This window comes from Phoca vitulina, unplaced genomic scaffold (genome assembly GCF_004348235.1).
Source record: "Phoca vitulina isolate PV1807 unplaced genomic scaffold, GSC_HSeal_1.0 scaffold4, whole genome shotgun sequence".
Taxonomy (NCBI): Eukaryota; Metazoa; Chordata; class Mammalia; order Carnivora; family Phocidae; genus Phoca; species Phoca vitulina.
Genome location: NW_022589707.1, coordinates 22,439,103 through 22,454,214, shown reverse-complemented (window position 1 = coordinate 22,454,214; position 15,112 = coordinate 22,439,103). Strand labels below are relative to the sequence as shown.

Here is a 15,112-nt window from a genome sequence, read left to right as displayed (position 1 = left end):
TGAATCACTATAGAACAGGCATGGATTTTCACACTGTTTATGAAATAAAGTGGAAAACATGTAGATAATAGAAAATAGAAGATTACCCAGCTTATTCACTTGGGTTTATAAAAAGGTAACTCATACTTTACATACAGATATTTAGTTTTAAATTGGCCTTAAAAAGCCATAGGAATTTTTTAAATATATGGTTTTTTTCTAGTATAAATTTGTGTAAATTGAAGAGTGCTTTTGTATACTCTGATTCTTTTACTTCCTTTCGAATCAAGTGAACTTTATCTTTCATCTAAAATATTCCTTAGTGTCAGGATTAAAAAGCAGTTGATTGAATAAATCTACAGAAAGCTTTATTTTGAGATATGGAGTAGGAAGAAGGGAAAGGAACAAAATAAAATTATGTGCAACCAGAATTCAACTTCATATTGCATTGACTGCTTTTCAAATTGTTGTACAGGTGAATGATTACAATTATATATGGCTCAGACATTTAGTTGAATAGCTCAAAGATTTATCCATAAAATTATGAAACTTCATAAATCTACATCTTTAATCATTTATTCATTATCTTGCACACATCTCAGTTTGTATTATGCTCTTTGAAATATATTGTTGCAGCCAAGGTCAAAGATGTTGCTGCCTGTGTTCTCTAGGATTTTGATTGATTCCTGTCTCACATTTAGGTCTTTCACCCATTTTGAATTTATTTTTGTGTATGGTGTAAGAAAATGGTCCAGTTTCATTCTTCTGCATGTTACTGTCTGGTTTTCCCAGCACCATATATGTTAACCGACTTGAATATAAATACAATCTAAAAATAGTAAAAAATAAAATAAAATAAAATAAAATAAATAAAATTTATTGTTCAGAAATGTCATATGTTATCTTTCCTGAATGAAAATTCTTCAACAGTAAAGAGTTTCAAGATAAATTACTGTGACTTTATAATCCATTACTTTTCATTTAAAAAATTGTATCTTCAAAAGAACATTACTTGTATTTTATAAAGCTGTTGACCTCCAAAAAGGCCACTAGATGTCAGTTCTGATCTACAATCCAGCAAGAATGAATCATGTCTTAGAACTGATTTCACTGCATTAAAAGTCAACGAAAAATATTTACGGTGCTTTTACTCTTTCACAGGTGCATGAACATTTAAATTTTCAAGATGATGATAATATGGATTTTGAGGACCAAAACACAGAAGAATTCCTTTTACAAGATACTTTCAATTTTCTCTTCTCTAATGAATCTTCACTTCCAATGTTTTCTGAGATATTTCAGGGACTTTATAGATCAGGTGTTTTTAAGGTAAGTGTGTATTTTTTAAGTGACAAATTTTTTTTTCAAGTCATTCTTTGAAAGGTGCCATTTTCTTTATTGTGTAGCTAAGCAAATTGATAATGCATTTGAAATGAATTGGTATCCATTATATTACACCTCTTTATATTTTTCTGATCTGAAGACCAAGACTATTTTATGTCAACTAAGTATGAGTAACTGATTGTGATGCAGTGATGGGTTAAAATAAAGAAGTTCCTAACTCCTAAGGAATGTCTGTGGATATTATGAATAATACATATTAGATGTTATTTAGAATACTTTAAAAGAAATAGTAGAATTTTTTGGAGGCAGTCTAGAAGAGCAGTGAGTGTTCTAGATTGACATCAAAGGACAGGAGTTAGAATACTGATTTTTAAAGAATTCACATCTGGTTCACATCTTTGCTTAGCTGCTGCTGATTAGGGTGTAGTGCTTCATAGTAGCATTGGTTAATTTTTATGGCGTGTTAAACAAGTTTTTTTGATGCATCAAAATCTGTACAGATTATTAAGTACAGTATTATTCTCTATGTACCTTTCTGTTTTAAAACCTGTATTTGGAGAATTTGGGAGAGTGGAATGTGAAAGTTCTCCCAAACAAACTTTGATGCTCTATGGAGAGTTGTTTGTGAGAAATAGAACATGACTTTATAGACTGCTGTTTCCTCTGGATTTTATTAATTTTTTCATCTAGTTCCCTGTTTTCCTTCATTAGTGAGTGGACTATCATTAAAACCGTTAGAACCACTTGATCCAGAAGTAGTGGTAGATATGTGCAACTTCTCCTCTCAAGAATGCCTCAGAAAAAAATGGATGTGGGGAAAAATGGGGCAGGGGGACTGTTTATTAGAATCCACAAACTCCAAAATTTTAATGTCCCATAGATGAAATTCCCATGTTCACCTGCTGCTCTGATCTCTGGTACCCTGAAGGCTGAAGGAGATGCTTCCTGCATTCCCAAATTGTCACACACAGTCTACCCTCCTGGGCTCATCTCCCCAGCCTTACTACCAACGCCCTACTGAGCAATTTCATTCAGGTCCTCTTTGTCAAGTATGAAATTTTCTTAGAGCCAGACACTGTTGTGACAAGCTGAGGTTACTATGCGTGATTTGGCATTAATTAGCTCAGCTGTTTATTGAGTTCAAACTTTGATTGGTTTATAAAGTGGGGGGCAATTGGACTAAACATGGTTTGATTTTGTAACAACTGCTTAAGAATTGTTCCCCTCCCCTCATTATAGGGTGAAAACTATCAGAAGGAACAAAACCAATGCCTGTCTTTAGAGGAGATCAACTCAATTATGACTTTCACAAAGGAACTTGGGAACTTGGGGCAATTCAAACTGGTAAAACAAAAGTGACATTTGATTCCTCATGATTACTGAGCTTATAGATCAGCCATAAACTATTTGATTTTCGCTTCAAACTAGGTGAAGATTTTTCTTTAAGAAAGAGAAATCTTTGTAAGCTTTTTTCTTCTTTTCAGACATCTAAATATTAAAATGAACAGAACCCATATTCTTTAAGAGTTTGCAAATAATACATGACTTATTCAAGGTAAAAGGATAAGAGATCAGCCTAGCTGCCAGTATATGACTGTTCTGAGAGGGAAAATGTCCACATTTTACAAGGGAAGTTTAGCTTTTAACTTTGAGACATGTGCGTGGAACAAAACTTTCTTTCTGCTCATCGTGCCCTTTTTGTTTGTGTAAAATCAAATATTACTGAATGTAACCACATTTTAGAAAACAGCCTAAATCTAAATTTGTTGCAACTCTATAGCAAACTTCAAAGAAAGAAAACGTAAATAATTATGATAACTAGGCAAAAAAACAAAAAATCTGACATGTTTTCCCTTCTCTGTATTTTCTTGGGTTCTGTGAATTTATTGGTCAATATGGAAGGTCACTATCAATATAGTTTATTACATGTATGTGTGCATGTTCAGTACTTGCTTTGTTTCTAGTTCTGCCACTTATCTAGATGGACTATAATAGATTTCTATTTTTCCACTTAAGATTTGCTTATACAAAATATCTTGTTAAAACAGCATTTTTCAAAGTCCACTGATAATTTATTATTAATCTGTTTGGATCAGACATTTATTTTTTACTGAAAAAAATAGCATGTATTCACATGCTACTTGTCTGAGTTATAACCAATTTACTAAGTTAATTAATGAATGTTTGGCACTTGTTTCTATAATTTAGACTTCTATTTTAGAGGGTTCAAAGTAAGCTTTGCCCCAAAGATAATAATTTAATTGATGGATTATTTTAATTAATTTAAAGATAGTATTATATTTGTCACAGTTGGCTCAAAACTCCACAAAGATAGAGAGAGAGGTCTCATTCCTGAGGAATTCATAATTTGAGATATTGTGAATGTAGAGAAAGTCTCTTGGCACAGTGTGAAAACTGAAGAATTATTTTGCAGGAAAAAGGACAAACCCCAATTTCCTGACTCTCAGAGTAGAAAGAGGATAACCATAGATTTTTTTCCATAGGATTAATATCTCTCACCCTGACAAAGTTCACTTGTAACCCCAAATGATTTCTCCCCATTCTTCCTACTGCCTGAGTCACTCTGTCATTCAGCTGTTCTCAGCTATCGATAGGAAGGAAATAACCATTTTCATTCAAAGAAAAGAGAAAGAAAACTCACCATGTTTGGAAATATGATCAACAAAATTAGTTCCTGATAGAAAGTGGCATTTACCTTGACAACTGCACAGAAAATTATATTATGATACTGACCATTGGTTTTTAAATAAATATCTGATTTTTTGAAATAGCTGAATAAAATAGAAAGCCTTTTCTAGTAATAATACCTTTTCAGTTATTTTCCATAACTTATTCTGATATTCTGGTTTTGAATATTTCTTCTCAGCTCTTTCCATCTACTACTCCTAGGATTCGATCTTTGATGCATGAATTTTATGATAGGGCAAATCCTGTGGGACGACCTGGTTCAATCCTGACTCAATGCTGGTCTCTTATAAATGTATTTGAACAGTTTCAGCTCCTGAATAAAAAGGCACAGCTACATCCACTGGAATGGTAAGATAGCCACAAATTTGAATTGTGCAATCCAAAAATTCTCTAAAGATTGATTTCAAAAGATTTTGCCTACATTAAAGAAAGCAACAAAAAGAAATGTGTCCAAATATTTGTGCTCTGGAAAATAAGTTTCTTTAAAGCACTGAAACCATAACAATCCTAGTGGTCTTCAAACACTGTAATAAGAACACATCCAACAGTTTTTTAAACCAAGAGGACTTGACTCTACTACAGAGTAATGTTTAAAATTAAAAGTTTCAATCTCATTTCATTCTGTGATGTATATCCTTGAATTATGAGAGCATCAGACAGAAGGAATTAGGTGACTTTTTTTTTTTTTTTTTTTAATGAACCATCAGTCAGCGTGGAGCCCAAGATGGTATGATCATTTATTTAGAGAGTGTTTGAGGCGTGACTTTATTCTGGGCAAAATCTAGCCAAATTTCCAAATATGTCTGTCCCTTCCACAAGAATAGAACTTTTCTTTTTTAGAAGGTAGAATCTCAGAGGGAAACATTTGACCTCCCATTTCCACTTCCGTTCTAATGAGAGGTGGTAATGAGGGGATGGGAGAGAGGATAGGCCAAGGTGAATATATTCACATCTCCTGTCCTTGTCGAGAAGGGACAGGGCCCAAGGCACTGGCTAAGTCGGCTTCTCTTTTATATGATGGAATTCAGGGAATATTTGACTTTTACTGCCAGGAAAACAGAAGCAAACCTAAACCTCCTAGGGAGATGAAAGACGAAAGGGCCATGCCATAATCATTTATGTCTCTTGCAGTCCCTCTCAGGAAGGAACGGCTTTGGTTCTCCTGACTTGTCTTCATTTCACTCTGCCTCAGGAAGTAAGGAAAGCGTTTCCATAAGAATTTTTTTTACAATTCAAAAATACGAATAATTGTATATTTGAAGAATTCTTAGGACATTTCCCAGGATCAGAACTCACTTTAATTGCCACGATGTTATGAAGTTGGCCTTATTCCGTCAATGCTCAGAAGTAGTAAGCCTGACAGAAGCCTTTATTTGTTTGAAAAGTACATTTCAAATAACAGAGCTCAGTGCCCATTTGTTTGTTCTTCACCCTCACTCAAGTCATTCAAGTCTGTCTCATTCGTCATTATCAGTGGGGAATAGCAGACTTGATTTACCAAGGAGCCAATTTAGGTACTGTTTTTAACTTTGACTAAATTCCCTTGAGATATACAAGTTTTGGAAAATGTGTTCCCCAGCAAGTTTTTCTCAAGCTCCATATATGGTGTAAGGTTAAGGAAGGGACTTTTCCTAAATTCAGAATACTGCATTTAACCCAAACCCTAAGCCTAACCCTAACTGATTCCCTTTGAATAAGGGAGTTTATTAGTGGTCAGTGTTGAAAGTGGTCAGTGTAGAAGGGGTCAGGACTTTCTTGAATCAGACAGACATGGATTCAAATATCCCAATCCTAGAGTTTATTAATTATAGCAGCTAAAGTTTTGACACCTCTGAGACTCAATCTCCACATCTGTAAAATAAGGATTATACTACCTACCACATATTACTTCACAAGAATTACATAAGATAATTCTACATGGTATGTGGTATGCTGCAGCGCAAGTAGGTAATAGATATTAATATTGGCTTTTCACGTTTCTCTACCATCCTAAGGTCACTTTAGGATCTACAGTGGAGGAAACATTTTTTCTTTCTTTTGTAGGAAAAGCAAGACAAGTTCGAAAGATTTATCTAAGTTAACACTGAGAACATTAAATTTTAGATCTTTCTCGAAAAGCAATTAGGTAAATCACTCTGAGAACGTTCCAAGAAAGAATACTCGATTCTAATTATCTTCAAATTTACCTGTGAGTATATGTATATTTAATTATCATCCTGCTGTGTTACAAGGAGGATGCATATCATACACATTTTCCAGATGAGGAAACCATGCCGAGAAGGTGGGTCATTTGCTCAAGCCACACAGCCCAGAGAAATAGAGGAGGGATTAGGACCCTGGCCTCACGTCCAAGGTCCAGTGCTTTATTCCAGTGTCGCCTGTAACAGAAGGTCAGGTGTAGTCATTCGTCATTGTCCTTATCTTCACAATGGTCACCTCCAGCTTTTTCTATAGAAAAAGCCAATTTTACATACCTATGCCACCTGTGGGGATTAATGACTTCATGCTTCCTTTTATTTTTTAAAATTATTTATTTAAGTAATCTCTACACCCAGTGTGGGGCTTGAACTCACGACCCCGAGATCAAGAGTCACATGCTCCCCAGACCGAGCCAGCTAGGTGCTCCTATGCTTCCTTCTAGATAAAGATCATTTGCTTAGAACAACGAGGTGAAAAGAGATAAAGTCAGAAAAGCAATGGTCAGAGAAAGCGACAGTGATGTATGTCTGTGCCCTGAGGCTTAGAACCCAGAGGTCCCAACAGAATTAGTGTAAATCTGAACAGAATGAAAATATTAAAATCAATATTTGTGCATCATCTGCTAATTTTCACTTTACAAGAAATAAAGTTGCAAGTGTACTTTGCTCTCCTCATAGGCTTTCCATGAAAAAGTCACATTTTTAAAAACAAGTAATTTATTCACAAAATCGCATAAGGAATTGTTTTAGGATGCTTAACCATACAGAGCATCTTACTCCATTAAGATAGTAATTCAGTGTATGTGCATTTCAGGGTTTTATCTTTTATGAGCTTCACTTAGAGTTTTTGCTTCACATGAATTCAGAGATTTTTTTTTTAATTTGGCCTGGCACCCAGTCAACCTTCAACTAAACATATTTCACCCCATGCTTGCTTTATCTGTTTCTTCATTCCTTGGGAGAAGGGAAATATTTTAAAGTAAGTCCTAGACATTTTTCTTTTTCACCCCTAAATACTTCATCGTATGCATCAAAGAAAGAAAATAGACTTTGCAAGTAAAACTGCAATAAAGTTATCACACCTTCCCACATCAGCAATATTTTTAATTCCTTGATTCTTCGTAATTTGCTGATGTTTCTATTTTGAAGGAACTGAATATGCCTATTCATCTCCTCTCTACCACAGTGCCCAGCACAATATCTGGGACAATAAATATTTATAAAACGTAACTTAACACAGAGCATCTGATTTCATCCTCATAGCATCGCTGTGAAATCAGGCCAGTGATATTCTCTCCATTCTGCTGCAATGGAAATGGAGAAAGAATCAGAGTACAACCCAGGAAAGTCCAACCACATCCTGCTCTGTATTCTCCGTCATCAGGACCAGCAAGTTTTCAGTCTGCAGTTTAGATTATTTGGTCTCAACTTGGAGTTCAAAAGCAACCTGGCCAAGCACTTAGTTACACAACAGAAAAACATGAGGCAAACACACCGAGAGGAACTAACCCTTACCATTAAGTACAGTTAGTCAGCATTTGAGGAGAGAAGACGTGGCAAGACATAGGTCATTTTCTGCATAGCACCCTTACATTTCCTAGATTATGTGTATGTTCTTCTGAGTCTGTGTCTCAGACTTTCCAGGCCTTCTTGCTTCAAGACTGTGTGATTTTAGCCAAACAGATTCCAATAAGAATGTGTGTTCCCAATTCACTTCTGTTGGACCCAGGCTATCAGGGACTGCTCACTTTTGGAAGGAAGAGTGACTTTTTGCCCTGCTTTTCTTCAAATGTGCTTCTGCTGATTAGAGATGATGAGATTTCCACCCACCTCACTTGAGGCCAGATTGCTAGTCTTGAGGAATGAAATCCAGAAAGTGTTTCTTTGTGTTCATCAAAATATCTGTGCCCACACAGAAAAAAAAAAAATAGTGCATTAGACGTAATTTCCATGAATTTTGTTCATTTCATTGACCCAGACTTGTTTGGCATTGCATTTGCAGGCATTCTTTCACAGAGGATGAGAACATTGAAAAACCACAAGTGCCATTTGATGCAACGAGAAATAAAAAAGGTAAAAAGGTATCATCTCACTTCTTCTGACATGAAAATAAGTATTGTGTGGCCCCCAAAATATATAAGAAAAATGTTTAGCTTCATTAGCAATCAAAAATGGAAGTTAAACTAGGAAATGCTATTTTCCCTCAAATTTGAAAAGATCTTTCCTCTTAAAGATCATAGAGTTGGGAAGAGTGTAGGGAAATAAGTATTCTCATGCCACTGGTGCTGGTATAAATTAGAGCAGCCTTCCTTAAGGGGCCATGTAATAACACATAAGAAAATGCTTAAAAGTTATTCTTACAGGGGCGCCTGGGTGGTATAGTCAGTTAAGCATCCAGCTCGTGGTTTCTCCTCAGGTCATGATCTCAGGGTTCTGGGATTGAGCCCCATGTCAGGCTTAACACTCAGCTCAGAGTCTGCTTGAGATTCTCTCTCCCTCTCCCTCTGCCCTTCTTGCACGTGCTGTCTCTCTCTCTCTCTCAAATAAATAAATAAATCTTTTTTAAAAAAGTTATTCTTACATCATAGAAGTCTCACTCCTAGATATTCATTTTAAGGAAATAATTAAGAATGTACACAATAGTTTAGTTACATAAGTTATTAAAAATAAATTTAAAAATTTGAAACTACTTCTATTGTAATAATAGTGAAATGGGTAAAAAAAAATAAGCCATAGACTTCCAATATAATACTGTAAAGCCATTCTAATATTTCAGAAGAATATTTATGACATGAATGATGTTTATGGTGTGTTGTTAAATGAAACAATTGACTACAAGCAACATGGGCCTCAAGGAACATCAATGGCAATTGTGATTTTCTTTCCTAGACTTATCTCTACTTTTTCTAATTTTTTCTTTCTAAAGAACATCTGAGCTTTTGATCATACAAAAAGAAAATGCTTCTAATTTTAAGAATAAAAGATGAATCATGGAACACTACATCAAAAACTAATGATGTACTGTATGGTGACTAACATAACAATAAAAAATAGAAGTACCACGTGTCTACAACTTTTTAGAAATCAAAATTTTCCTATTACAAATCAAGGTTTAATACAATAGAGTGGTTCTCAGCATATGGTCCCTAGACCAGAAATATCAGCATCACCTGGGAAATTTGGACCATTCAGATCTACTGAATCAGAATCATACCTCTCTGTGTATGAGGCCCAGCACTCTGTATTGTAAGAAGTCCTTCAGATGATTCTGAGGCATGTTAAAGTTTGAGAACCACTGATTCAATAGAAGGAATTGGTAAGCCCAGTGAAGAACTGGTGACAAACTGCTATTCTGTGTCTTTCTCACTCCCACCATTTTTCTCTTTAAATGAATGATTAAAGCACTCTGAGTAATTCATTCCTTTGTTCCATCAGTATTTAGTAAGGAGATTTTTATTTTTTATTTTTTTATTATTTATTTATTTATTTGAGAGAGAGAGAATGAGAGAGAGAGAGCGAATGAGAGAGAGAGAGCATATGAGAGGGGGGAGGGTCAGAGGGAGAAGCAGACTCCCGGCTGAGCAGGGAGCCCGATGCGGGACTCAGTCCTGGGACTCCAGGATCATGACCTGAGCTGAAGGCAGTCGCTTAAACAACTGAGCCACCCAGGCGCCCCTTATTTTATTTTTTTAACTTGTGTTATGGATTCTTTTTTTTTTTACTTTTTTAAATTTTATTATGTTATGTTAATCACCATACATTACATCATCAGTTTTTGATGTAGTGTTCCATGATTCATTGTTTGCGTATAACACCCAGTGCTCCATTCAGTACATGCCCTCTTTATTACCCATCACCAGGCTAACCCATCCCCCCACCCCCTCCCCTCTAGAACCCTCAGTTTGTTTCTCAGAGTCCATAGTTTCTCATGGTTTGTCTCCCCCTCCAATATCCCCCCCTTCATTTTTCCCTTCCTACTATCTTCTTCTTTTTTTTATTTTTTAACATATAATGTATTATTTGTCAGGTAGTAAAGAGATTTTTAGATAGATGTTTGGTTTACTTTAGAAACTTAAGAGGAAATGTCAGTGGAATCAACTGGATAAAATTTCTGCAATTCTAATGATCTGGGATATTATAGTCATAAAATCATGGAACCTTCATAGAAGGAATCTCAACATCACCCCCAGGCAATGGATGACATTTGGACCATTCATTTTTCTCCCCTAATATTTTCCTGTTTCAAGTAATCATTCTCCTGAGATCTGAACCAAAGAACTTCTTTTGTTTTACTAGCTTTCAGTTTAACTAAGAAGGGCTTTCTGATATAAGAAAAGTTAAATAATAAAAAGTGTGCTGTTCGAGATTACTGAATATGTATTCCTTTTATTTTAATAGTTTTCATTTTAAATTAACCTTTCTTTTTTTTAGCTGCTGTTCCACGAATCATGAATGAAACCAAAGAAGTTCATTGCAGTAATGGTGAGTTCCAATGAAAGTGTTTCAGTGGCATGATCAATAGCGAGGCATAGCCCAGCTTTGAATAAATCACCATTTTACCATATTTGAGTACTTTTAGACTGTAATGTATTTTAAGTAAATTTTAGAAGTTTCTGAATGAGTTGATATGTCACTTTTGCATAAGAAGAACATCTTTAATTTTCTATTTTTGAACATGAAATGTTATGTTTATGTGTTTGTTTGTTTGTTTAAGGCCAGTGACTTTCAAACTCATTTTGAGGGGTCTTCAGGGTGCTAAGACTTTGCCTTGGAGACTGCTCAAGTGGATAAACTTGGCTTATTTGCTTTATACATCAATTTTTAGGACTCACACCACCCCACAGGGATTCCTTTTCTGCCAGATTGTTGACATAATGGATAGTACTTGAGTTGATTTTTTTATATAACAGAGAGTTTTTAATCTGATTTTCAGTTTATTTTCTTAAAATTCATGATTTTTTTTTACTAAGGTATGATCAAGAAAAATGGCATGTATATAATAATACATTTCAAGTATATAGATTTTAGGGATTTAAAAATAATTTTCTTTACTCTGGTCAGTATTATTCCAGTGGCCTTGAAAATATATAATTCTAGAGAATCTAACTGACCTTTCCAAAATCACAGGGCTATTAAGTGCCTGAGCTGGATCACAAAGCTGGATCTTCCAATTCTTTGTCTAAAGCTCATGAATTATCTTAATACTTTATAACAATATGATGGAAAAATAAGAGTTCTCCTTAGCAGGTTTGCTTTTTGACCATGTATACATACATACATATATATATATGTATATAGTGCTAAAACATACACTCAGAAAATTTAGCCTTTCAGGAAAAGTCTATTCCAGTAAAACATAAAAGCTGGAAAAAATAAAATTTATGGACTAAGGTTTAATTTATTATAAATAAGAGTCTTCCAGTTTAATAAAATCTAATTTGTATCTTCTAAAATGCAATTTAATTCATTCATTATGTTTTAACAGTATCATTAAAATCTGGGTAGACTGAGAGGTTATACAATAATGTGGTTTAATAGAATCAACAAGTACATCCAATTAAAGAAAAATGGCATTTTAAATAAAGTAATGCTGATCAGGAAAAATAACAGGTATGACTTACGCTGTTCCTTGCCTGCACTTTTCATCCAATCTCTTCCTCCTAGAAAAATACGTGCACCTCTTGGGATACTGGTGCCTAGGTTATAGTGGGGAAAGGACTAGGGAGTAAACCAGGAGCAAGATGAGAATGCACATTTGTCAAGTGCTAGGCTCTGGGATAGATTCAGCATCAGGAAAGTCACTTCACCTCTTTGGTCTTCTATTTTATTATGTATAAAATGAAACAACTCTATGGGGATAATCTCACTTTTTTTCCATTCCCAGGTAACCTGCTGTAGAGGATGTGAACATGTTAGATAAGCTCTTCAGCTTAGTTCATATTTTTATGTTGATAAAAAACTAGTCCTACCTGGGTCTGTATAATTAATCTGCCTACTTTCATGGCCATGATCTAAGATTTAAAAAATAACTTGATGATGCCTCAGAACAGGTGGGATTATCCTTCAGAGTCTAGGCTTTTCTCGTGTTTAATATGAGTTATGATTATCCCTCAAGAGGGCAATAAAACTCTGTGGTTAAATGAATCCATTAAAAGCAACCAAAACTTCAAACGGCTTTCCCAAATACATTTGCCAAATAGGCTAAGCAGCCTGCTACCGCCATAGCTCATGCTGGGTTCTCCATGGATCTGAGGTAAGCTGGCCCGAGGTGAGTTGGCACTGGGCTGGGAAGGATGCCAAGGAAACTCCAGGTGTCTGTAGGCAGCAACACTGATGATTCAAGTGAAGATGATATCAAGATAGATCAGCTTTTAAGCAGGGCTTTAGGATGCAGCACTTAAACCAGAGTTGGAGAGTTTCTGATGAAACCAAAAACAAGCGCTTGCTAGAATCTTGCTTAAGAGCATGATTACGCATTATGTCTCGTGTGGGGCTGCATTTCAGTGTTACAATGGGCAAGCCCCACTGGAAACTTTCACTGTGAAGTGAAAGTGTAAACTGCAGGGAAATTAACTCTCAGTGACTGTTTTATAAAAATATGCCTTCTTAAGTTAAAGTACATCTTCTGTGGTTACTATTTTGAAAAAATAAATCTTCTACTTCATTATTCATTTAACTGGTTTTGAACATAAAAGTGTAATGCAAGTGTTTATATTCCCTTTCTACTTAGGAAATGGTCCTCTCAAAAGCACATTTTGTATCTCTGGACTCCAGCCTGTTTAAAATGTTATGTTAGGTTCACAGTCTCCATTTGAGTCAGATCTTATGACCAGCAATAGCCTGTTTTTACTGTGCTTATCTCAGTCTTGAACATAGAATGTGCTGGAAAAAAAATTTTTTTAAATGAATACATTATTAATAAGTAGTTGAATTCAAATAAAAAGGTACGGTCCTTTTCAGGATGAAATCTAATAATATAATCTTGCCCTCATTCTTTAACTTTTTCTCTTTTATTGTAAAAATTTCAGGAGTTGACAATGATCGTCAAAATTATAGATGCAGTCTACCTACAACTATCAGCCAGATCAAATCTTTGGTAAAAAGTACAATCAATCAAATGGGTCATTTGTCCAATTCCCTCAGTTGTTTAACCAAATTGACTAGTTGTTTATTTTTTACTAAGACTTTTCCCTACAATGAAATTACAATATATCTTTCGTATTATTCCTTGTTCCTAATTTGCACCTGGATAGTTTTTTCTTTTGCCAGCCGAGAAAACTATAGAGTGTGGGTCAGAAATACACAAGGTTTTTTTCGTTTTCATGTTCAGCTTTCATTTTCATACGTGTATGATAGTTGTACTGAGACACAGTTCTCAGAACTGGAATAAAATATCCATAAAGTCGGTGGCATCCACCGCCATGGGTTTGGAGGTACGTCTCCATGTCTGCCAAAGAAATATAAAATGGTTGGCCTTGATAGGTCACAAAGTCCAGGATGGAATGGGAGATGTGACTGGAGAGAAGAAGATGAGGAAGAGATTGTGAAATGCCTCTTCTGCTTTATTCGGAGCTTGTACTAGATTTTGGAGATAATGAGAGACCATTAAAGAATGGAAGCTGTCGCAGATCTGATTTTAGAAACCTCACGTGATAACTGTATATAGATAGAGGAAGGGCCATGGTTCAGAGGGTCATCTACTTTCTTTAAGTTCAGTGTATAGCTTCCGGCAGCAAATTCTGCGTTATCTGTTTTGTTGCCATGTTGTTAAACATCATTTAACATTTTATTTAAAGGCAATAGAAGGATACTTTCATTTTACAGATTTCCATAGAATCCACTGGAATTTTGTTAACTACTGAAAAGTATTTATGGAACAAAATACTTACGAATATTTCTTTGAAAAACATTTGCTAAGCTTCTTTTGAGTAATGTGTTTATTCCAAATATGTAATCAATATAATTTAGCAGTAGCTGGTATATATGCCTAAAAATGCATTTTTCTTTTTCTCATCAAGATACTTTTGTAAAAATTGGGGTACCACCTAGAAACACATTTTTAAAATGGCTTAGAATCAATGGTATGAAGTAATATGCTGAGTTCTACAGCAGGATTGAGGAGAGTATAACATTTCTTTCTCATACTTTAGGGCACTTTCTTGGGTTGGGGTGACCAGGGCAGGGAGGGGGGTCTCAGAATGTCCTGCTGCTGTTTTTGTATCTGAGTGTGTGGTAAAATACTGGATTTTACGTTCTTCACCCTACTGCCTGTAAGCTACTATATCAATTCAATGGCAGTTTAATGACCCTCCCTATTAAGAAATTTTCCTCATTCCCTGCTGGTGCCCTTCTGTTCCCACTTCACAGAGTCATCACCCCCATTTACCAGTTGCTTGATAGATGCAGTAAATGCCACGAAAATGTTATCAATCCACTGGTGAGACATTTTCCCACCTTCTCACCGCCTTTAAACTTTTAAGGGCTGAGCAAAAACTATCATCTATATAATGCCAACTAAAGTCAACAGCTGTTATATAAGGCAAGCTCTACAAAATTTGACAAATAGAAAATCCAGCTGAAGCCACAAATCAAATATAACCAGAGTGCCAAGTGGAAAATCAGCAATGATTATGAAGGTTGTTCAAAGGATTAAAAAAAAAAAAAAACTTAATCATATATGCTTTTTTTTAAATTTTTTATTGTTATGTTAATCCCCACACATTACATCATTAGTTTTAAATATAGTGTTCCATGATTCATTGTTTGTACATAACACCCAGTGCTCCATGCAGAACGTACCCTCCTCAATACCCATCACCAGGCTCACCCATCCTCCCACCCCCCTCCCCTCTAGAACCCTCAGTTTGTTTTTCAGAGTCCAT

The 15,112-nt window shown here is 35.3% G+C and overlaps 1 protein-coding gene across 4 annotated transcripts in view; it reads left to right on the top strand.

Annotated features, from left to right (window-relative positions):
• CPED1 (cadherin like and PC-esterase domain containing 1) overlaps positions 1–15,112 on the top strand; it is a 266,420-nt gene that overhangs the window by 126,612 nt on the left and 124,696 nt on the right. For all 4 annotated transcript variants that reach the window (XM_032401696.1, XM_032401698.1, XM_032401697.1 and 1 more), the window contains 5 exons: positions 1,141–1,308; positions 2,563–2,667; positions 4,211–4,380; positions 8,233–8,303; positions 10,662–10,712. In XM_032401696.1, coding sequence (XP_032257587.1) covers positions 1,141–1,308; positions 2,563–2,667; positions 4,211–4,380; positions 8,233–8,303; positions 10,662–10,712 — 565 coding nt within the window. The remainder of the gene's footprint in view (positions 1–1,140; positions 1,309–2,562; positions 2,668–4,210; positions 4,381–8,232; positions 8,304–10,661; positions 10,713–15,112) is intronic.